Source organism: Leucoraja erinacea, chromosome 1 (assembly GCF_028641065.1).
Source record: "Leucoraja erinacea ecotype New England chromosome 1, Leri_hhj_1, whole genome shotgun sequence".
NCBI lineage: Eukaryota > Metazoa > Chordata > Chondrichthyes > Rajiformes > Rajidae > Leucoraja > Leucoraja erinaceus.
The window spans coordinates 104829701-104854739 of NC_073377.1; the positions used below are offsets into that span (position 1 = coordinate 104829701).

General features: G+C 39.3%; 1 protein-coding gene across 2 annotated transcripts in view; it reads left to right on the top strand.

Moving 5' to 3' along the window:
• Positions 1-25039, top strand: part of LOC129700275 (protein transport protein Sec24D-like) — a 147380-nt gene that overhangs the window by 94142 nt on the left and 28199 nt on the right. For both annotated transcript variants that reach the window (XM_055640624.1, XM_055640629.1), the window contains exons 11-18: positions 2829-2953; positions 7151-7342; positions 10585-10678; positions 16802-16918; positions 17391-17561; positions 20340-20436; positions 23040-23185; positions 24896-25034. In XM_055640624.1, the coding sequence (XP_055496599.1) occupies positions 2829-2953; positions 7151-7342; positions 10585-10678; positions 16802-16918; positions 17391-17561; positions 20340-20436; positions 23040-23185; positions 24896-25034 (1081 nt within the window). The remainder of the gene's footprint in view (positions 1-2828; positions 2954-7150; positions 7343-10584; positions 10679-16801; positions 16919-17390; positions 17562-20339; positions 20437-23039; positions 23186-24895; positions 25035-25039) is intronic.

The following is a 25039-nucleotide window of genomic DNA, read 5'->3' on the forward strand; positions in this document are numbered from 1 at the left end:
TCAAACTCAAACATTCCTTCTCTCCAGAGATGCCGCCTGCCCCACTGAGTTACTCCAGCTTTTTGTGTCTATCTTTGGTTTAAACCAGCATCTGCAGTTCCTTCCTACACAGTTGGCCCCTAATTACTTAGAAATTGTTAATCTTAATTACTTGTTTTCAGGATCCGACATAGTGTATTGTTGTTTAGAGTTATTTTGTTATGCAGCACCTCGTATATCTAAATTAATGCTGATTTTCACCAACAATTCCTGACGTTCACTTTAAGACTCGTATTTGTAGGAATATGCATTACATGTAAATTCTCCAGCTGTTAATTTTGGATTTATTTTGGCTCACTGGTTTATTTGCATTCGTTTATTAGGAACAGATTATAAAACCTGAACTTCTTTGGCTTGGTTCCCCTCTCCCCCCCACCCCCCCCCTGCCCTTCCAAACCCCCAATGACCCACGTTAATTTACAAAGTGCAACTCATAAACCAGAACTGATGGTCAAATAATCTTGAAACACCTCGATCCCTCCGTCCCGGCAAAGTGCAGATATATATATATAACCTTTCACTTGAGTTACCTTTTCTGTAGTTGCCTTTTTTTTCCGTTCATTGCTAATGAGCCCCAGACATGTCTAACTCTTTTCTACTTGAAAGGGTGCCATTTGTAAATTAATAGAGACATCGTAGCTTGGGGTATGTGTGCAAAGTGAATATGAAGTCAAGTGATTGCAGATGGAACATATTACAGCTGAATTCAGAAAATGTATCTGTCATCTCACTCTGAGTTACAGGCTGACAATACACCAATGATGCACTGAAGCTCTTCAGCCAACAATCAGGACAGATTTACTTTGCTTTTTTTTTTATTGTAGTGAATACACTATCATTTCAATCATATAAACATTTAACTGTCCATCTAATAATCAATTATATTAAACATTTCCACGCGGGATATTTTGTAGAATTGGGCCTTGGTTCTGCTAAAGCAGAACTGACATCCAGTGTTTATTAGCAAATATAATTGAGTAAAAGATTCATGAAACCATCCCCTGCCACTTCCCTCTGCAACCCCAGGGCACTCTATCTGATTACCTCATCCATTCAAAGAACTTAGCTATTGTGCCTGGCCTGACCTTTGTCTTTATGAGTACCTTTATATATTTTTTAAACAAAATGCCGATATCAAATGTGACTATAAAATGGTCTAGGTCCAAGAAACTATCTATTTTCTCATATATTACATGGTCCTGCTGGATAAAGAATACATGCTAGAATTTGGCAGGAATTGACTATTAAATCATTAGAAATAAAAACACATGCCTGATGTTGACATCTGATTTTCTGCAGAATATCTGCAAAGAAAATGACACAGGAAGCATTGCATAAAAGCAAACCCCAATAAAGCTAGGCTGAGCCTGCTGCTACTTTCCATTTCCAAACCTGAATTCATCTAAAATGTTTTGTATTACTTGTGGCAAACAAATACACAGTAAATGGGAATATATTGAGTATGCTTTGGAGTGGAAAATATTCACAATTCCTCAAAGGTATGGGTAGACCAATAAGGTGGTTAAAACCAGAAAGATATATGGGATTCTCTCCTTTATTTGTCAAGGAACAGATGTTAAATAAACTTGAACACAATCTCATTGCAGCTTGATTACTGCACAAAGGTCAGGTCATCTTATCAGAAGAATAATGTGATCATAGTGGAGAGGGTGATGAGGAGATTTATAAAGGTGCTACTAAGATTGCAATATTTTGGTAATGAGGAAAGGTGAGATAAATTAGGGTTGTTCTTTTTGGAACGGGGAAGCTGACAGGAGACAACTTGGGTATATTAAATTATCAGGTGCCTTTGGAGAGTAAATAGGATGGGCCTATTTCCCAGAAAATAGTAAGCAGAAACCAAGGAGAATAGATTTAAAGTAATCTACAGGATTAGAGGAAAATGAGGAAAAGTTTTCATTTATTAGAGGAACATGAGAAAAAGTGTAGCTGTCATGAGCTCACTGTCAGTAGGAAGGTGGATGTGGAAACCCTCATTTAAATAAAAGAACTATAATGAATACATGAAGAGCCATGACCGACAGTTATCCTCAGGCCATAAAATGGGATTAAGTTGGTAGAGCTTTGAATACCATCACAATTGTATTTAATACCACTATGTGTTAAGTGAACAAGGAATTTCATTGCACCCTAGTGTATATGACAATAAACTAATCTGAATCAGAGGGCTGGAATCCTGAAACATTGTAGATCGTGAGGGATTTGCTGGTATAGGAGAGTCAGTGCTATGCGAATTGGAGGATGGGCAAGTGGGGGGGGGGGGGGGGGGGGGGGGCGGGAGCGGAGATATTGAATGGTGAAAGGGCTTGAGACATAGGAGGGTCAGGGCACCAGGAACATTGGAGTGTGGGGGCTGAACCATTGCAGGATTGGCACTTGAGATATTGAAGTTCAGATGACCTGAAACATTGACATAGTACCTGAGATATCAATGAGTCATTGCCAGGAATATTGGCGGCCCCTAAAAGATCAAAAGTAACCTATTGGTTGCACGGCAGTTTGAGAAGTCCTCAGGGTTTAACAAATCACCTTAATTCAGTGTTTTTATGAGATATATACTTGCCTGCTGTTTCTTCAGTAATAAATCTCCTATTTATTTTAACAAATGTACTTTCAATACCGCCTCTAGAATATCTATTTATACTCAGTGACCCAATATGCCTTGACCATAAAATACCTGGAACCTCACACCATCATCTGGGGGCAGGTTGTTAAAGTAAGATTGTTTATAGTTTGCTTTTTGTTCACTTATCTCTTTTTGTTTACAGAACAACAAGCCCCCTGCTCCACCAGCCTTCATCTTCATGATCGATGTGTCATACAGCAGCATCAAAAATGGCTGCGTCAAGCTAATATGTGAGGAGCTGAAGACTCTGCTAGATAAGTTACCAAGGTAAAACAGATTGGTTGGATTTGACACAATCATTAAATACAAGAGGCTTACCATGTAAGGTGTTTACATATGCCAACATGTATGCAATAACTAGATCTTCAAAATGTTTTACTGCTAGCGTACTAACTTTGCTAGATCATTGCAGTTTTTACAGATCATATTAGAAACAAACAAATTAAAAAATCAAATAGAAGTTAGGTTTAGAGAATAGTGGTATACCTCATTGTTAATATACTAATCAATGTCATTGGTCATTTGAACCTTCTTTTGAGCCTTCTGCCAGTACTTCGCAGTCAGCCTAGTGCTTCTTCCTCACCTAGATTACATCTAAATCTCAAAGTCAGGTTAGTTTATTGTCATACACCCAGGGTGTAATGAAATTCACATGATGCTCACAGACTAAACTGTATACATACAGTTACGATGAATACAACAACGAGTGTAAAACAGCAGAATTATGTAAGATCAGTGCAAAAACTGTGTAATGCAAAAGAATATTGAAGTACAATGAAGGAATAACTGAATGCCGACATCTGTACAGCAGCTCCGTTGATGAGGGACAGGGTTGTGTTTACCATCTCACTTTCTTGGGTGTCATTGAACATGGAATGTTTACTTTGATATCTCGTTCACATGTGCTTCCCACAGTTGAAGCCTCTGAGACCCATCTGTCCAGACCCTCTATAGGGTGTTTTAAAAGAAACATTTTGTAAGTTTTAAGAGCTGTTAATGTTTATTTTTCTACTCTTTTCCCTCTGTTCCCTCTTGGATTTTCTAATGTTCCTCTCACTTCCCAGATGCTATTCTTTACTCCTTGTGCATCCCTTGGTGTTGTACAAGGAGCCTGGAGATTGGATTCTGGTACTCTGAATGGCCCTGCATTTTATCTGATGCTCAAATCATGCATCAGCAAAAGTATCTCAAAACCAGAGAAATCGCAATTCTATTTTCTTCCTTTTAGAAGCATTAGAAGCCAGTTTGCATATTTACAGTTGGCAGTAAACTAACCTGACCTGACTTGGTGGGCTTCAGCTCCTGTCTCATCCGTGCATTGCCTGCATGGAAGCAGGTCGGCGTTACAGATGCACAGACTGCCACAGAGCTGAGAAAAGTGGTGGGTCGGTGAAAGACACAAGGGGGAGAGGTTGTGGAAATCAGGGGGAGAGGTAATTGGAAAAAAAAAGACTTAAAATAAGCCATATTTAGGGATTCCCATGCAGTACAATGTGCAGATTAAACCCCATGCTGTGATCACAGCGCGTTGGGTGTTCTTTATCAGTACTCGCTGCCTACCAAAAAGGTATCGCAGGTAAATTAACATGCACGACTCGGTGCTTATTAAAATGATGTCCCAGCATGGAAAACCATTTGATTTATGTATGGGTCCCAACTTGGTTTATTGTGAGCGAACAATGTAAAGAGCTTTTGATACATTTCTGTCATGAAGTCAAAAACTATAAATGTTAGTGATGTCATCACATGTGTTGATAATAACGGTTAATTGATGTATGTGCCAGTGTTAATTGCAGTAGGAAGGATCTGGATTGATTTACAAATTTGCACAATTTCTGCTGGAAATAAGTGGAAAGGCTACAAGATATGCAATACATTCTATTTTGTGTGCAATTTAGACAGAAAAACAGGCACAGATGTTTCTGCAGCAAAACAAAGTTGAAACCACTCTTCAGACTGATTGGAATTGGGGTGGAGGAAGCTGGAAAAGAGTGGGGTGGGGCAGGACAGACCATGGCAAGTGATGGGTGGATACGGGTGAGGGAAAGGGGAATTTCATTGACAGATTTGAGGAGTGGGTGACAAAGGCAAGAACCGAAAAGGAGATAAAAGGGTATCAGTTAAGGATTGAAGAGGAGGGGTAAAATGTATAGCCGGAGGTAGATTTGAGTAAAAGTGGGAGGGGAAAGGGAGAGAGAGAGGTAAATGGAGACTCTGGTATGGGAGATGAGTCTATGAAGGAGGGAAAAGGAGCAGCGTGACTGAGGAGGTGGGAAATGGAGGGAGAAGTTTATACACACATGGGTGGGGGTGATGGGAGGGGGTGAGGCGTGGGATGAGTGATGGGGGGCAGTGGAAAGAGAAGTTGGGATTGAGAAGGTATTACTTTAAATTGGAGAATTCAATGTTCATACCGTTGGGTTGTAAGCTACAAAGGCGGAATATGAGGTGCTGTTTCTCCAGTTTACGTGTGGCCTCTGACAATGGAAGAGGCCCAGGACAAAAAAGCTGGTACGCGAACGGGAAGGGGCATTAAAATGATTAGCAACGGGGAGATGCAGCATAAATGTTTGGTGAAACTGTCGCCTAGTCTACACTTGATCGCCTAGTCTACACTCGCTAATGTATAGGAGGCCACACTGAATACAGTAAACAAGGTTTGAAGCGATGCATGTAAACCACTGAATCACTTGGAACAGCTGCTGGCTCCTGTGATGGAAATGAGAGAGGAGGTGTACGGACAATTGCTGCAAATTCTGACGTTGCTGGGGAAAGGAACTGGGGATAGGACAGGTTGGGCTATCAATGAGCAAACCACTCTGAGGGAGTGGTCTTCCTGACTGCTGAGTTCTTCTAGCACTTTGTGTTTTGCTCAAGATTCTTGCACCTGCAGTTTATTGTGTCTCCACGGATGTTTTATTCTCAATTTTAACAGAATATACATTTCTGCTGGCTTATAAATAGCAGTAAAATGCAGAAAAATGCATAGGCTCCAATAAAATGATCTTATCCCACATCTTGAAGACACCGCAAACAGTTTAGTGGGAAGACATGGGCTGGTAATCTGTTTAGCACCTCATAAATCAAGGTGGTTGCAGTGCTGAAAAGCACGAAAAGAAAACTTATCAGGTTTCCTTCACACAAACAAAAGAAATGAACAAGCATGGAATGTCCAGTTTTATTGGTCTTCAAGCATTTGCTTAGATTTCTAAGAACCAATTTGTAACTTTTTGACTGAAATTTTACTTTAATAAAACAAAATTAAAATCTTGCCACTTTCATGTAGCAGAGTGATATATTATCCAATTAAGTACTTTGGAAGTTTATTGGGTAATGAGAGGGAGAGAAATGGCCACCAATTCTCACACAACAAAACATGCACAAGAAATATAACCTGCTTTATGGATTATGGAATGGGCATTATTGATCTGGGTATTTTGGATTCCTGCTTTAGTCTTCCATATCCACCTAGCGGCGCAGTTAGGGCCTGGATTTAGCATTTTATCAGAGAGATAGCAACTCTCCAGTACTGTGCTGGATTACCAAAGTGATATCCTGCATTGAATTCTGCAAAATCACCTGCATCTTCATCTTCCTAAATTTATTGAATTGAAATCCTTATCAATGACTTTGATGTTCCCTAATGTTTTTTTAGCCAACCCTCATTAACCCCCTTCATTAACTAGAGAGCATGCTAAGAGTAAAGCCTTTTCATGTCCCATTGTGTTAGTCCAGACTGAGATATTAACTCCCACTCTCAAATTTAACATTCTCACTATATGTTTAAAAGGCCAGATGACCTTTTTTCGTTAACTCCTACAACCCCACACAGCTCTTCGCCTCGTCTTCCATGATAGATAGATGGATAGATGGATAGATATAGATAGATAGATGGATAGATAGATAGATATTTAGTTAGGTATTCACTTTGTCCATTAGTTGCCGGTTTTCATTCATTCATTCACTCACTTTGTTTATGTTTATGCCTCCACCTCTGGAATTCCCTTGCCCTAAAGCTTGACTCTATTTGTCATTTGAGATTTTCTTTAAAATGTGTTGTAGCCTTTCTTTGTATCTTTCCTCTGATTTAACTTTTTGTTATTACTCTATATTGAGGTTATTAAGCAAATTCAAGTTGTCGTTTTCTATGTACGCACGATTCAGAAAATTACCAAGTTCTCATTCCCAACTTTAACCGAAATGCAGGTCAAATTGACTTTCAGTCTTAATCTCAATGAGAAAACAGAAATCTACCAGCAACATTCCAATATCACTGCCAGTGGTGAAGCAGTATTACTTTAAAGATAATACAAAAATACAAATTATTATAGACCACACTCCCCCTGCTTTTTATTTAACATTTTTTAATTGTCACACTTGCTATTTGATTTCAGAAAGTGGCAGTGTCTGTTTTAGTTTTTGAAACTATTAACAATCTTGTCTTCCACTCATCTTATTTTACAGGGCAGATGAAGCAGAGACTTCTGCCATTAGAGTTGGCTTTGTCACTTATAACAAGGTTCTCCATTTCTACAATCTTAAAAGCAGTCTTGCACAGCCACAGATGTTAGTGGTGTCGGACACTGGAGAGATGTTTGTTCCGCTATTGGATGGCTTCCTTGTCGATGTCCACGAATCACAAAATGTTATTCACAAGTAAGCATAAATATAATCCTTTATAATTACCAACATTACGATTCTTGCAAATTATTTGTTTATTCAAATTTGTCTAAATTGGTGTGTTGCTGTTTATTGTAACTGAATATCAATGCAAAATCCTTATAAATTATGTCCTGATTTGGATATCAAAAATACAGTATGAAGCTGCAATTTAATAAACATCATCCCAAGGGCATCATAATTGATGACTAATGGAGATCATTTGCTCTTGCTATAAATCATTTTGGCTGGCTAGTGGAAATAGATATGCTTTTCCTTGTAAGGAAAGCAAATGTCAATATGCCAGGAGTGATCGTGGTGATTTAAGGGTTCTGATTCTGAAATTTTGCAGGAGACTTGGGAATGCTGCAGAAAATTGGCAACATTTGCTGTCTTAAGTTGTTATGTTACTTTTTGGGAATTTTGCAGATCCCAGATCACAGTTATGTTCGGAGACTGAGTGAACAGCTTTTCCACCGAATCCATCTTGTAAATTTTCAATCATCGAAATCTTATGATTTGCTAATGTTTGTAATATAACCGTTCATGGCAAAGTGTATAAGTATGTTCATAAATCTACTTTTAAACAATTAGCTTACTTTTACATTTTCAATTCTTCAGGAACATTTAATTAAAAAAAACTGGTGGTTGTGTTATGTGAAATAGGGCCATGTCACACAGCTAATAATCACACGCAGAATAACTTTAAACATCAGTAATTTTTAGAGGTCCTTCTGACATAGCCAGCTTATCGCATGTACGTATCCACTCAGTCTGTGTCCACTATAAATCCATTAAAATATTACCAACTCTGGACTAATTAAAATAAATAAATTGAACCATAAATGAATAATTTAATAATAAGCCAGTGATTTAAAGGTGAGTTCTAGCAATTGCAACAACCTTTTAATAAGCACTGTGCTTTGGGGCTACCTTTCATACACTAGTACGAGAAACACATGAATCTGGTCCCAGTTGGTAAAAGTGGTTCTGCTGAATTGATGCCAGAGAAATTCAACGAACCAATACGAGAATTAGTGAATTAAATTGTACACCTATTGGCCTCATTTAGACCCTAATAGGAACAACAAAACATGGAGTCTAATGATACCAAGGGATTAATCTCATGCCCCCATTATTTAAGTATTTAAAATAATAAAATTGGGCATAAGGACATAAGTGACGGGAGCAGAATTAGGTCATCCGACCCATCAAGTCTACTTCGCCATTCAATCATGGCTGATCTATCTCTCCCTCCTCACCCCATTCTGCTGCCTTCTCCCCATAACCTTTGACACCTGTACTAATCAAGAATCTATCTATCTCTGCCTTAAAAATATCCATATATAAAATCATGATAGGGTTGACAGTCTGAATTGTTTTCCAGGGTGTAAATGTCAAAGACTGGAGGGCAAAGCTTTAAGGTCAGAGAGGGCAACGTTAGAAGGAGATTTGTAAAGAAAGATCTTTGCACAGAGTGGTGAATGCCTGGAATGCACTGCCAGGGGCGGTGGTGGAAGCAGATAATATAGCAACATTAGAGAGGCAGTGGTTGGGAATAGTTTAATTGGCATCAATTCTGAGCATTGATTGTAGACCAAAGGTGCCCGGTCCTCTGCTGTACTGTTCTATGTCGGCAACTGAGCTGGCACCCTAAAGAAAATGACATAAAGTAGGTATGTTACAAAGCCTACCTGAATCGTGTCTGAGAATCTGCCCCACCCCGTGTGCGCGATTTTGCCGCTGTTTAGAGGGGGCGGGTTTAAAACGCGATTTTTACTAGGCTGTTGCAATCGAAAATGTTCAGCCTAGTAAATCATTAACGAAAAATCGCTGAAAGACCCCGTCGCAAAAGGTATTATTAGTTTTTATGGCCTTGTATAATAGTTATAGTAGTTTAAAAATCACTCTCTAAACCCGCAACCTCTCGCAGCCCCAGGGTTTTATAAAGCAAACAATTAAAGGTATGTACCTTATTTTTACATTAAAAGGGGCTTCTTAAGAACCCTGTATATAAAGATTTCTATAGCGAGTAGCTCATTTTGGACTCTTTATATCCCGCAGTGTTTTTCTGGGCATTTGAGGGCACAAATCCAGCGCAATGTGAACGTTCTAAACCAGCGCGTTCACAGGAACCCACTAGAAAGCCGATTTAAAATGGACTTTAATTTACAGCAATTGAACACTAAATTCCTTCCATTTGGCCTATAAATTAATGTAAATGAGATTTTAAAATCATGTTTTATTGTGAATTATTTATGAATATTATTTGGACACTTGGGCTATTTAAAAACGTTAATCATTTATTAAGAAATGGATAGATGTTTAGATCTAGTAATTGAAGTTTGAAATTTGCTACACTTGGGTAACTAACTAATTATATGCTTTAATTTCAGGTCATCCAAGTTCGATTATTTTATGTTTGTTTCAGAATGGTTCAATCTACGATAACTGAAAATTTCATTCAGTTCTCTTAATTTTTAAGAAGGTTATGGCCTTTTGACAGCACGCGATCACAGCTTTTTTGTTATGTCCATAGAAAATCAATAGGGAACAAGATGCTAATATCCGAGTATGAAAATGGCCATAACGTTTTAAATACTTGAGATATGAAAGTGAATTAGGTGTCAAATTAAACTTATTTTTATGCTTTATCTGATGGGATAAATTACAAACTTGATTTTTTAAATCTCAAAATTTTGTAACATTGCTACATAAAGTAAATTGTGCATTATACATCCAGGACAAAAACACTCCATTTTTTTTCGGGGTTAGTGTATTCTAGCTCTGTGCATTATATTTCCCAATGTTCTGCACTTTATTTTAAATTGGAACCTGTCACTATTTGAAATTTGGAAAATAAGTGTGTCAATGTGATTCATTTTATGCAGATCTCACTTCAGAAAATTGTGGATTCAAATGCGACTAAATGGTTTGAACACATAGACCAATCTCCTGCCTTAAAGTAGCAGGAAACAACTCCTGAAATTCCCCAGTTAAAAGCAAACTGCCGAAAAAAATCACCAGGGCCAGGCCACATCTGTAGAGGGAAAGGAATTCCAATTCACCATTCTGGAAATGTCCTTATTGTGAAAGAGCATAATCAGAACCAAGAACAGGGATTTAATTCAGCAGGTATCCCCTGACTGGGATCTGAGGTGTTAACAGTGCCCAATGCACTGAGTAAGATGAAGCATTCAATGTCACATCAACACTAACTTTGAATTTTTTTTATACAGCTTATTGGACCAGATCCCTGAAATATTTGCTGAAACCAGTGAAAGTGAAACTGTCTTTGCCCCGGTAATTCAAGCTGGACTGGAAGCAGTGAAGGTTTGATATTTTTCTAAATGAATGTTTTACAGATGAATATAAAATAAACTGAAAGGGTTACTAGACTAGATTTTGTCATCGATGATGAGCTGAGCAGTCTCTGCTAACCTGTAAGCAAAAATGTGTGTATTTGACCACCACAGGTCTGCCAGGTCAAAGCTGCTGTCAATGCCAACACCATCCTCACTGGCCACGGCTTGTTCTTCATGTTGACGCAGAGGTTGCAGGAATGCAACAATGCAAAATAAAACTTAGCCTATCACACTGACTGCCAAAACTGCAAAAAGACTTATTTGAAGAACATGGATAGGTGATGTTTCAAGTCCCGACCCTTCTTGAGTGAAGAAGAGTCGCGACTCGAAACGTCACCTATCCATGTTCTCCAGAGATGCTGGGATACTCCGGCACTTTGTGTGCTTTTATATAAACCAGCATTGCAGTTCCTTGTTCCTACTATAAGAAGACAATGTTTTTGATTGTTTCTTCCTTTCTGAAATATTCAAGAAAAGTTATAAAATCATTAACAATCTTCAAACAGTTCAAAATTTAAGGAATATTACTGTTTTTGATTAAAGAAACCAAGTGTATTCAATAGATTTGTAGGGTTTACTCAATAAAACCATTTGGATAACAATTCAAAAGAAGTAAATAACTTGAAGTACCTGGGCAATCGCTCCTTTCAAGTGAATGGAAATACTGATCCAGGTGACGAAGGCACGTTCTCCTGTGGCTGGAGAATCTCCAGCATATTTCATTATAATAATAATAATAATACATTTTATTTATTGGGCGCCTTTCAGACATCTCAAGGACACCTTACATAGGTTAACAGGAAATATAAACATATAATCAGAATAAAATAAATAATAAAGACATCACAGAAACACAAATTAAAAACAGAATTCAGTCCAAAAACAAAAATCAAAAACACAATGTGAAGAGAGAGCAGCGGCAGCTAAAGCGCGCCAGCGTCCACTCTCTCTTCACGGCAGCCATCTTGGACAAAGACTAACAGGATTACCTTACAGACAAAAAATCATCCCCCCACAATGGACACCACTGTGGGGGAAGGCACAATGTCCAGTCCCTATCCCAATGTCCAGTCCCTATCCCAAGACATATCAGATGCCAGTCAGTAAAGCAGGGGCAATAAGCTGCCAGCCAATTTGGGAGTTGCCTGCACTTGGATCTTTGTACCTGCCAAGAATCATGCTCAGAACAGTTGGAATGTCCCACAGAATTTTGCCCAACTCTTGTTTCTTGCATTACACATATTCACAATGAGTAAAGACTTAGAACAATGTAAAAATTAACATCCCGCTTTGGGCCCACCATCAGGATATTTGTGTAGCCTTTTCCTCGAGTGAGTGTTTTAATTGTCCACCACCATTCACAACTCGATGTGGCAGGACTTGCAGAACTCAAATCTGGTCCATTGGCCATGGACTTACTTAACTCTGTCCGTTGCATGCGGTTCATGTTGGTTTGCATTCAAGTAGTCCTGTCTTGGCTGCACCAACATGATTCCTCATTCTCAGGTATGCCTGGTGTTTTTCCTGGTTTCCTAGATCACTTCATAGTTGTCCAGTCTTGAGTTGCTAAATCTGTCTGAGTCTGCCCCATTAAGCATGGTGATAGTGCCACACAATATGGTGGCAGGTATTTTCACTGTGAAGATGGGATTTCATCTTGGGATAGAATTGGCCACATCTTCTCAGCCATCCCACGCAAAGGACAACTGGGTAGAGGCATGGAATGCAAGCTCACCATATACTTGCTTCATGCTCATCCCAGTTGCCACCATTTCCTGGGACCATTGTGAAATGGATGGCAAGGTCCTAAGAATCCAAGAGCTATCCTGTAGAATTACACTGAGATAAGTTTTTGGAGTTAAAAATTATCCTTTTGTTTTGGAACTGTGGGGTAAATTTCACAAACGTGACTAATATCTAAAGGTTAATCTTGGCTGTGTATAATAAATAACATTCAAAGCACCTGTAGCAGAGGTGTTTTTGTTTCACAGAGTCCCTTCACAACTCATCAAGCATAGGTGACCTAAGTGATCGCACTGATTAATTTAGCAAATTATTATAATTGTAACCTATGCTATGTTTGTATCAATGTTAGCATGACTATGAGAAAAAAAATGAATATAATTTATCAGGTTAAGGATGGATTATTTACAAATTGAATACAATTTACGACTATATTGCTAAACTGTCTGATCTGGGTGTTAATGCAAACACATGCGGATGGATTAAGGACTTTTTAACAGACCGCCCACAGACTGTCAGGATGGGGTCCAATTACTACCCAGTCCTGACGCTCAGCACAGGAGCGCCACAAGGTTGTGTGCTGAGTCCCATCTTGTATACAATATACACTTATGACTGTATACCAACACACAGTACAAACAGGATCATCAAGTTTGCGGACGACACGACTGTGGTGGGACTGATAAACAACAACGACGAGTCTGCCTACAGGGATGAAGTCCAAAAACTGACTGTCTGGTGTACCAAAAACAACCTGGTACTCAACCCATCAAAGACAAAAGAACTGGTCGTCGACTTCAGGAGGAAGAGGAGAGAGGAACCTGCTCCCTTATACATCAAAGGAGACATGGTGGAGAGAGTCACTGGCTTTAAGTTCCTGGGAATAAACATCTCCCAGGACCTCAAATGGCAAATGAACACCGTCACTCTCGTGAAGAAGTCACATCAGCGGCTGTATTTCCTGAGGTCTCTGCGGAGAGCAAACGTCTCACAGCCGCTGCTGCTGTCCTTCTACCGATGCGCTGTGGAAAGTATCCTCTCCTATGGAATCCTGGTGTGGTTTGCTAGCTGTACTGTGGCTGAGAGGAGGGCGCTGCAGGGAATTATAAAAACTGCACAGAGCATTACAAACGCTCAACTGCCCTCCTTGGATGATATATATAGGGCCCGATGCTTGCGCCGGGCCACAAACATCAAGCAGGACACATCCCACCCTGCCAACCACCTTTTCACTCTGCTACCCTCTGGGAGGCGATTCAGGTCTCTGAAGGCTCGCACCGGTAACTAAAAAATAGTTTCTACCCATGTGCGATAAAAGAGCTTAATTCCAACAGAGAACACTGGGGAAGCAAAATGTAATTCCAAGAAATGCCGCCAAATTCTTTTTAATTCTTTTTAAATACTTATTTATTATTTTACTAATAAGTGTACATATGTGTCAATGGTTGTCGTGTTTGTATTTTTTTAACCGGAGGAGATGTAATGGAATTTCGTTGCACAGTATTGTGCAATGACAATAAACGTATTCATTCATATATTTTGTACTTTATTAATGGTAGTCAATTCAATTTTTCACTGAAGTATTTTTTTCATTTTGTTTCATGAATTCGCAAGCACTTCCATTTTAGCAGATTCAGAACTCTCGATCATAAACATAGAAACTAGGTGCAGGAATAGGCCATTCGGCCCTTCGATCAGCCAATACGATCATGGCTGATCATCCAAAATCAGTACCCCGTCTGGCTTTTTTCAAATATCCCTTGATGCCCCTAGTCCGAAGAGCTAAATCTAACTCTTGAAAACACCCAGGGAATTGGTCTCCACTGCCTTCTGTGGCAGAGAATTCCACAGATTCACAACTCTCTGGGTGAAAAGGTTTTCCTCATCTCAGTCCTAAATACCCCTTATTCTTAAACTGTGACCCCTGGTTCTGGACTCTGAACATGTTCCCGATTTTGGGGGAGTCCAGAACCAGGGGCCACAGTTTAAGAATAAGGAGTAAACCATTTAGAACGGAGACGAGGAAACACTTTTTCTCACAGAGTAGTGAGTCTGTGGAATTCTTTGCCTCAGAAGGTGGTGGAGGCAGGTTGTTTTTCAAGAGAGAGCTAGATAGCGCACTTAAAAATAGCGGAGTCAGGGGATATGGGGAGAAGGCAGGAAAGGGGTACTGATTGGGGATGATCAGCCATGATCACATTGATTGGCGGTGCTGGCTCGAAGGTCCGAATGGCCTACTCCTGCGTCTATTGTCTATTGTCTATTGGACTCCCTCTATATCGGGAACATATTTCCTGCATCTACCCTGTCCAATCCTCTGAGAATTTACTATAGATTCATTGAAAATTTAAGTCACAGTTGGAGGCCTTTTTGCCCCTTTGGAAATTCTGGTCAAAAGTAAATTCCATATTTTTGCACCAGGTCCATAGCCTTCAGATAACAACTCTTGAAGTCTAAATAACTTTATACATGGTGATGACATTTCAGCAAGGTAAAGGTAGGAAATTTCACCACCATTCAGGTATGGTACATTATATACTTATACCAATTACTTTATGCAAGATCCAATCACTGAACAGCTCAATAAATGAATGCAACTAAAATCAGTTAGAAAGCAGATCTTGGTAACAAAAAGTTATTCTAATTATGAACATGTTCAGTCATCATTTTTTTTGGCTCTGTAAATGCAAAATTCTCAGCTTATCTCTAAATGTTGTATCATAAGTGGAGTGCTTGTTTATTTTTAGTTTGTCTCACGGCATTTATTGGACCTGAACAGCCCGAAGTTATGTCCCTTTGTATGAAGTAGAAACATCTGACCTTAAGCTATCTTCTCAGAATGAAATGTGGAGATGAGTTATTGCTCCAGAACCCTCTGATAACAATGTTCTTTGAAATAAGCGTTTGCAATTGTTTTGGTAATGGGTAGGTAGTACAAAATTTTCTGAAGCCAAATGTAAGCTACAAATCCATTAAAGTAAGCGGATGGATCCAATTGTTGCTTTGTTCCCCAAAGACAGACTTTCTTGTTCATCACAGATTATTTTGTTAAACGGCTGCAGCCAGCATATTTCCGTACTTTGGCTTCAGATGAACAGCTGGAATTTGCAATGATGGAGCACAATCGCTTTCTTTCAAGATTAGAATTAACCCTATCTTGGAATTTGAGAGTCTGGACACCGTCAATAGTTGACAGCTGAGTTACTGTAGTCAATTTTCTGCTGCATCTGCCATGTAATGAGTCACAACAAGGGTAGTACATAACTAGGGTTTTAAACATAACTAGACCAAGTGCAGACCCATTGGGTCTGTCTGTTCCCCAACGTGTGGTTGCGAGGGAGGGGGGGGGGGGGGGGGGGCGCCATGTGGCGTCACACACACACTAACTACCCCCCTTGATATATATAATAGCCGTTGAAATACGTGTGGTTGGGGGGGGTGGGGGGGGGGGGAAGGGTGGTGGAAAGTGCGCCTGTGCGTTGAGAGCATCTGCTTTAATCGTGTGCGGGGGAGGGGGGTGCATTGTGACGTGTTTTCCATTTTGTGAACAACTTTATTAAAAATCTGGGGAAATAATTGATCAAATTTAGTCGAATTCCGAAATCGTAAGTTAAATCGCCACTGAAATATATACAAATCTCAGCGTATTTGCGTTTGGTTTTCGAGAAAATATGTCTCAAAGGCAAAATGCCATACACCCCCCCCCCCCCCCCCACCCACACACACACACGCACACACACACACACACACATAGATAGAGATAGATAGGATTGATGAATGATTCCATTGAATGGTGTTAGGTTTAGATTTAGATTTATTATAGCCACGTGTACCGAGGTACAGTGAAAAGCTTTGTTTTGCATGCTATCCAACCAGATCAGATATTACTTTGCATGATTAAAGTTAAACTCGTGTACAATAGACAGAGCAAAGGGGAAGATGCACAGTGCAGAATATAGTTTTCAGCGTCGTAGCACGAGTTTCATAGACAAAGTCCAAACATGAACATTTGCCGCCTGGCCTAACCTGGTATCCATTCCTGAGCATTTCCCACAGGGAACCTTAACAAACTGTGCTGACAACTTGCAGAATTTTCCAGTTTTTTATATTGTCCTTGGGTCAATGATAATAATTAGGATGATGCCAACCGGCTCAAGTTTAATGCGAGCAGGCCCTACTTTATTATGGCACAGCCACTCAGTGTCTGAACTTGATGACCATCAAATAAATAGGATTATTTCTTGTCAATTAACCACCAGACTGCATTGGGCATACAGCAAACTGCAAATAAATTAACTGTTCATTCACCCCAGACATGCAAAACTTTACTTCTTTCTGTTTTCCACAGGCTGCAGAATGCTCAGGCAAATTATTCATATTCCACTCATCCCTGCCGACAGCAGAAGCTCCAGGAAAACTGAGAAACAGAGATGACAGGAAGCTAGTGAATACAGATAAAGAGAAGGTACTGTGGCTGACATGTTATGTTGTAATACAGGTGACCCCCACCACCACTTTATGGGATTTGGCTAATGGAGATTTGCCCTTATGGAATTAAAAATCACTATTAAAAAAATATGGGATTCCAAGATAAAAACCCACTCTTGGGAATGTATGTGGAAAAAAAAGTAATTAAATACTATTTTTTCTTCAACTCACATTGCTTTGTTTTACCGAAAATCGCAATGCAGACCATCACCAAAGAATATTTGGGCATGCCACATACAGTATACACATTTCTCTAATGAAGCTATTTGCATGAGATTTCTTTCTGTCATGAATAAGATTCTATTTCTTCTCCTCTACCTGCAACACACCATTAGATTATGGTAATTCTTCTGGATCTTTGGTTTATTAACCTCATTCAGGGATGCCCAAACAACAGAATAATGTGACTGTTCCTTGTATTAATGGGGAATATTTTAATCTCCCTACAGGTACTCTTTCAATCTCAGTCAAGTTTTTATGAGACTTTGGCAAAGGACTGCGTGGCCAATAGCTGCTGTGTGGATGTATTTCTATTCCCAAATCAATTTGTGGATGTCACAACCATGGGTGTCGTGCCACTGGCTACTGGTGGTAGTTTGTACAAATACAACAATTTCCAGGTAAAGTTAATCTTGGTGATATTGACAATATTTTGACCTTCTTGTCTGTTCTAATTTTCCATTCCTTAATCCATCCAATTTTGTTCTAAATTATATAGTTAGTTTTGAGGTCAGTGAGGTAGATAGTTGGATAATCGGGGGGGAAATACAACCCTCAAAATAGGTGAACTTGATAATATGTAATGGCAAAATATTAAGCATCTTTATCCCAACCCCTACCCGCCTGAGCTGCCAACCCAATGAACAATATCTGCCAGGTTAAATATGATGTCCATCTAATAGTTTAGTACAGTTTTAATGTTAATCGTGGTTAGCCTAACAACTTAGAGTCTCCCTTTAACCATCTTTTAACCTTCTCCCTGAACCCTCTAATTCCCAGTGCCACCCCCAGTCCTGATGCTTCTGAGCTTTGAGACTTCCTTTTAACTGTTGTTCGTCCCCAAACCCGAGTTTATTTTTCTGAACTCTAGGCTGATTTTCATCAGTCAAAATTCCACGAACAGCTTTCCCGATTGTTTGACTCTGGTGTCCTCTTTTTTCTCTTTCTTCCCCTGCTTTCCCCGTTTCCCTGAGCTCTGGGCTCCAATGTTCAGCTTTAACCAAAGACATCAACAAGTAAACACCTACTGTGAGGTAATGGAAGTGTTTAAAACAGTCTTTCTGTAGTAATAAATTCATAATATGATTATTAAGACAATCCTTTGAGCAGAACCCAAGTGTGAGCATCTGCATCTCAGTCTCCAGAACCAGTAAATTCAATGTGTAGGAAGGAATTGCAGATGCCAGTTTACACCAAAGATACACACAAAACGCTGGAGTAACTCAGCGGGTCAAGCAGCATCTCTGGAGAAAAGGAATGGGTGATGTTTCGGGTTGAGACCCTTTTCATGTTTGTTACCTTTGACAGCAGATTAGTTACCTATTCCAAAATTAGAACAACTGTGTGGAAATATCACAATAGGCACTGCTGGTTGGCATATACATAGAGCCTGTTTCTCTGTAACACATACAGTTTGACAAATGGAGTTGCAAGTTCACAATTGGTTGGATAGACTTGGATTATTTTCTCTGGAAGATCAGAGGTTGAGCGGAGACGATAGAAGTATATAAAATTATGAGGCATAGATAGAGTGGATTTTTTTTTTTTCCTGAGATGGAAATGTCCAACACTAGAGGACATAGCTAGATGGTGAAAGGGGGACAGTTTAGTGGTGATGTGCAGGCCTAGTTGTTTACACAGAGTGTAGTGGGGACCTGGAACCCATTGCCAGGGGTGGTGGTGAGGGGGGCAGATATGATAGTGGCATTTAAGAGGCTGTTGGATAGGCACATGGAAGTATAGGGAATAGAGAGATGTACAGACAGATGAGATGTGTTTGACCTGGCATCATGTTCAGCACGAATGTCGTGGGCCGAAGAGCCTGTTCCTGTGCTGTACTGTTCTATGTTTTATGAATCCCCAGTTTTTCTTCAGAGGGCCTGAAGCAGCCCTTCTTCCACTGCTAAACAAAGAACTTCTGCTTTTGAATGTTGCCAACTAGTTGCAATGGTGCTTCACATTGAGGCATGTTAACATTGTTCTCTTACCCAGACCATAGCCAAAATGCAATTGGGGTTCACAGGACTCTGATTCTAACCAAGCACCTTATGTACCATCAAAACGGACAGCACGACATTCAGAATTTAGTAAGCATGGAGCCTTGTCACTGTAACTGCTCAGTTTCATCCTAACCATTGGAAAGAATTGTGAACTCTCTTTCACAAATGTCAGTTAGTGCTAGACTGGTTGTTAATTGTTACATCTAAGATATAATAGATCTATGGGAAGCAGATGTTTATGAAGGATGTGGAAAATAATGGATATTTCAGAGTTGAGTCGCAGGTGATGGCACAGTTTCAAGAGGCTGAGTGGCCTGGACCATTTCCCATATTGCTGGAGTTACTTAAAATTACTCCTGTTTTTAAGATGCCTCCCCATACATTTAGAAATGATAAATAGATGCACATATATAGGAACGTGGATGATCTATCTATCTTTCAATTCTATCTTTCTAACCAATTCCCGCCTTTGCTGGTTTAGGAATGCGTTTTCTACTGAGTATTTAGACTAGGTAAGCTGTTTCTGTGCAATTGATTATCTGGCCCAGACTGTCACATCTTAAATGACAGTTCATAATTCCCTTACTTTGATATTTGAAGTAAAATTATTTTCCACCACATGTACGATGATAAATCATGATGCCCTCATAGTTATTTGCAAATGAGGATAGATTTTGTTGTCATGGAACTTTGTCACAGTGCACTGAAGTTAGCAATTATCTTTATTTCTATCGTCTGGTGATAGAAGTAAATATGATCTATTGTTCTCAGGGATTTAATTAATCGATCCATAATTTGGAGACATGTATTGGGTTTATCATTTAGAAAAGCCAGCTATTACCCATTCTGTGATTGTATGATTGAGCAAAGTCTGTGTGGCATGAAGTATACACTTAGAAGCTGTTAGTTAAATTTGTTTCTAATTAACTATGTGATTCAATGAAATCTCACCCAAAATGATTTAATAAGAAGCAATATACTGTTGTTTGTAAGGTAGTACTAGTTTGAAATGCTGATATAATTTTATATATATATATATATATTTAAACTTTATTAGTTATCAGAAGAATCTGCTTTATTTACTTTTGGCTGTGAGTTTTATCTTACTGTTGCACAGTGCCATCAACTGGTCAAATCAGTACTTCCCAAGAACCTTGTCACGTTTTATTTTCTGCACAGATACATTCTGATGGTGAACACTTCTTGAATGATCTAAGAAAGGACGTACAGAAGCCAATAGGATTTGATGCCATAATGAGGGTCAGGACAAACACAGGTGAGAAGGCCCTGAATGAGGAATTTGTGGTCAAGTAAGAATAAAGGGTGTAATATACAGTATTACAAGATTCAAGATTCAAGCGACATTTATTGTCACATGCACTAATTGATACAGTGAAATTTGGGGGTCACCATACACAATACATTGACCATTTCAGGTGTAACGAGAGAATGAAATATTATTTACCACTATGAACTGATTTTTTTGTAACTTCTTACTGTGTGTTCACAAATTAGGAATATCAGAAGCCTAGTGGTTTATTCAAATAGTTTTGTGATGGAATTGTGTGATTTAAACAGAAATGGTATTAGTCTATATATTACAGTGGTTACCGAACAAGTACACCATTGTTCATTGCACTTGTTGTCTACATTCTGTGTTTTTTTTTCAGCAGAACTTGCAATGATTAGCAATGCTTTTCAGCACTGTGCCTCTCTACAGGGGACACTGCAGCTGTGGGAATGTCTGAGTCTTAACTAATCACACTGAAGAATCCTTACTGCAGTTTGCAGAATCTAAATCAGAAACAATGCAGAACACAAAACAACACGGGAAAGAAAGACGAGAATTACGAGCAAAAAATTATTGAAAAGATTTATTTAAAATGTTATGTATTTTTAATTATCATCTTTTTAAATATGCAACAATAATTAAAATCTGTAAGATTGCAACTCCACACTTTCAATGCTAAATATCTAAATTGCTTGATTGGCATTATGGGCCTGCTAGACATTCATGCACAAAGGAATTGATAAATCCAACATTTTCAGTGGAATTTATTGTGTATTTATCATGTATTTGTTTGATCGCCGAACAGAGGAACAGTATGACATGGAAAGCAACTTCTTGATTTCTCTATGTGGCTCTCCATCTGCCTTTACTGGTCATTGCTGTTTAATTTACTCTTTCATAGCAGCAACATTGTTTTTATGGCCATTCTGGGCTGACCTGTTCAATATTATTGTGCACTTTGTATTGCATATCTGATTGCAGTATTAAAACTAAACTAAAATTCCAGGAGCACAAATATCTTGGGATGGTTACAGTGTTGGGGAAGTTTACAGAGATGACAAACAGCCAGACAAAGTGGGGACTAGTAAATATGGATGAGATTTTTAAAACTGAGGCATTGTTTAATTAGCATCAAATGAAAGTCAGAAAGCACAGGTATGATAAATGAACAGGACATCATTAATTAGGCCAAGGCAGCAGACTTTTGTTTGAAGAGTGTACTACAAGGGAGGCTGGCTAGGGATGCAATGGAAAAACTCAATCTGGATGCACAGACAAAAGTTTCAGTGGCAGACAAGCTGAGAAATTGGGCAATGTTAATAGAGATGGAAACAACTATTCATAGTCATAGTGTGATACAGTGTGGGAAAACTCGCCCACACCGGCCAACAATGTCCCAGCTACACTAGTCCCACTTGCATGCGCTTGGTCCATATCTCTCCAAGCCTGCCCTATCTAACTGTTTCTTAAACAATGGGATAGTCCCAGCTTCAACTACCTCCTCTGGCAGCTTGTTCCATACACCCACCACCCTTTGTGTGAAAAAGTTACCCCTTGGATTCCAATTAAACCTTTTCCCCTTTACCTTGAACCTATGTCCTCTGGTCCTTGATTCCCCTACTCTGGGCAAAAGACTCTGCATCTACCCGATCTATTCCTCTCATGATCTTATACACCTCTGTAAGATCACTCCATATTCTCTTCTGCTTCATGGAATAGAGACCCAGCCTACTCAACCTCTCCCTATAGCTCACACCCTCTAGTCCTGGCAACAATCTCGTAAATATTTTCTGATCACTTTCAGGCTTGACAATATATTTCCCATAACATGGTGCCCAGAACTGAACACAATATTCTAAATGCGGTCTCTCCAACGTCTTATACAACTGCAACATGACCTCCCAACTACTATACTCAATACTCTGACTGATGAAAGCCAAAGTGCCAAAAGCCTTTTTGGCCACCTTATCTACCTGCGACTCGACCTTCAAGGAACCATGCGCCTGTAATCCTAGATCCCTTTGCTCGACAACACTACCCAGAGGCCTACCATTTTTCTGTGCAGGTCCTGCCCTTGTTCGACGTCCCAAAATGCAACACAGTCGTAGTAATAGCATGGGAAATAGGATCTGAAATTTGTCCCAGAATCTGACGTAACACCATGACTGTGAACAGTCTGGCTCTATTGCAGACTGATACCAGAGAGGCAGATAGAATCAGGGAGCCAAGGTTGTAACAAATACTGAAAATAATTGTGTTGGTCTTCTTGATATTTGGTTGAAATATTGGATCATCGTTCACTTGAGAGATGCTGGAGAGATCAGGAGAGTTGATGGTGAGGTAGAGCAGGCTGTAGTCAGCATACAAGTGGAAAGTGCCATCATGTTTTCAGGAGAGGTAGCAGAAATGCAGCATATGTACAAAAAGAAGAGGCAAAAGATTCTTGTGTTCACCAGGGATAACATGGAAAAGGTGCTGTTTGAAATAGACCTGTCAGTTTGGCAACGTGTCGAATATGAGAAAAGGTTTTCTTTAATGGTTTTTGTACCTTTTTCTAAACCTTTTCTTCTCATGGATTTGCTATCAAGGTTTCAGAGCAACTGAATTCTTAGGTTCCATGTATATGAACAACACAACTGATGTGGAGTTGGCTGCCATTGACTGTGATAAGGCAATCACAGTAGAGTTCAAGCATGATGATAAACTCAACGAAGAATATGGAGCTTTAATTCAGGTAATGTGTGACAACACTGCTCCGCTACGTAAACTTGTTCTTTACAATTTGGTGTCATATTTATCAAAATTGCACTTACAGTTCCAATATGATATTTGGCTGTGTTTGGAGTTTCCAGAAAAGCAAATATTTCACTGTCCTTTCTATCATCCTTGCCATGATTATGGTTGATTTGATCCAGCATTGGGCACGGTGCACTGGGCAGCCGAAACAAGATGCCAACGTAGCAATCAAATGGTGAATAAATAAAAACTTCTAAATTGTCCATGGGTATTGATGGCACAGGTTTGAGAGCAGATATTGGTGGGATGGCTTTAAACACAGAAAAACCAAAGGATGGAAAGAAAACAGGAACAACAAAGAACCAGCTTAATATCAGATCATTCACTTCATCGGGGCATCCTGCTTGTCTTTATGGTGGAATTTTGACCTCAGTCTGAACAAGGGTCCCGACCCGAAACATCACCTATCCATGTTCTCCTGAGATGCTGCCTGACCCGCTGAGTTACTCCAGCATCTTGTGTTTTTCCATTTTATGACTTTGTTGCAGAACTGTTTAGTCTGTTCAGTGCAAAAAACAGCTAGACACAAAAAGCTGGAGTAATTCAGCGGGTCAGGCAGCATCTCTGGAGAAAAGGAATGGGTGACGGATCAGGTTGGAACCGTTCTTCAGACTGAATGATAGAAAGACAGAACAAAACACAGCTGGTAACAGATGATCTCAGGAAGCGTGGAGTCCATAATGGCCTATTGTTGGATGGGGTAAATGGGCTAACAACAGGGAAACAAGGATGTAACTAATAGAATGACTTGAGTGGCGGAGGGGTGGAAAAGCAGGAGTTACTTGAAATTTTGGAAAACTTAATTTGGCTCAAACTAAATTTAATGATTATTTAACATAATGATGAGATTTACATTATGTTGATGTTAAATGTTTCTATCAGTTTCCTGGTCGTTTCTTTATTAGTATAACAAAACCTAAATTTACCTAAAGGCCTGTCAAGCAGAACAAGATGGTGTTGATGAATTATGATGTCAAAATATATAAACAAAGTTAGAGTATATTGCTGCTAATGGAGAACAGAGTTAATAGGAAGATCACATTGAATAATACTGGAAAAGTTATGGTTACAGATTACTTTGACAGAGATTGACTAGATATGGACTGCCGTAATTCAGAGATACATCATTTAATGATGCAGAGGAATGTGATCCTCATTTAAGTGGAGAGAGAGAAAAAAAAACTCCCTTAGCAAGGAGGCAAAACAGAATTCAGAGATAGCTATTTAAATGTCAATGGAGAATATTGCTGTACAAGAATATAATCCGAATGCAGAGCTTTGTGAGAAATTGAAAATCCCATGGGCAGCAAGAATTTCTGTCCATTAACTTCAGTGCGTGGAATATTTTCATATTGCGTCCCTTAATATATATGATATGTAAACTTTTTATCTGGCACACAAATTTATGGTATTTACTTTCAAGAGTTCACTTATAAGGTCATTTCTTTCTCAGTTAAGGCTGTCAAAATATTCTATTTATCGCTGTGTGCCTTCCTTAAGTGTGGAAGGATTTTAGATTAATTTAGTTTACCTTTCATTTGGAGGTAAACAACGAGGATGTGATTAATGATTTGCTGATTTTATGTTTTGGTTTAAAACTGTGCAATACAAGGCAGATCCATCATGTGCTATGCTTTGCTCTCTCCAGTGTGCTCTGCTCTACACTAATGTTGCTGGACAGAGACGGCTGCGCATACATAACCTGGCTCTAAACTGCAGCTCTCAGCACAATGATCTGTACAAGAGCTGTGAGACAGATGCACTCATCAATTTTCTTGCCAAATCAGGTAAA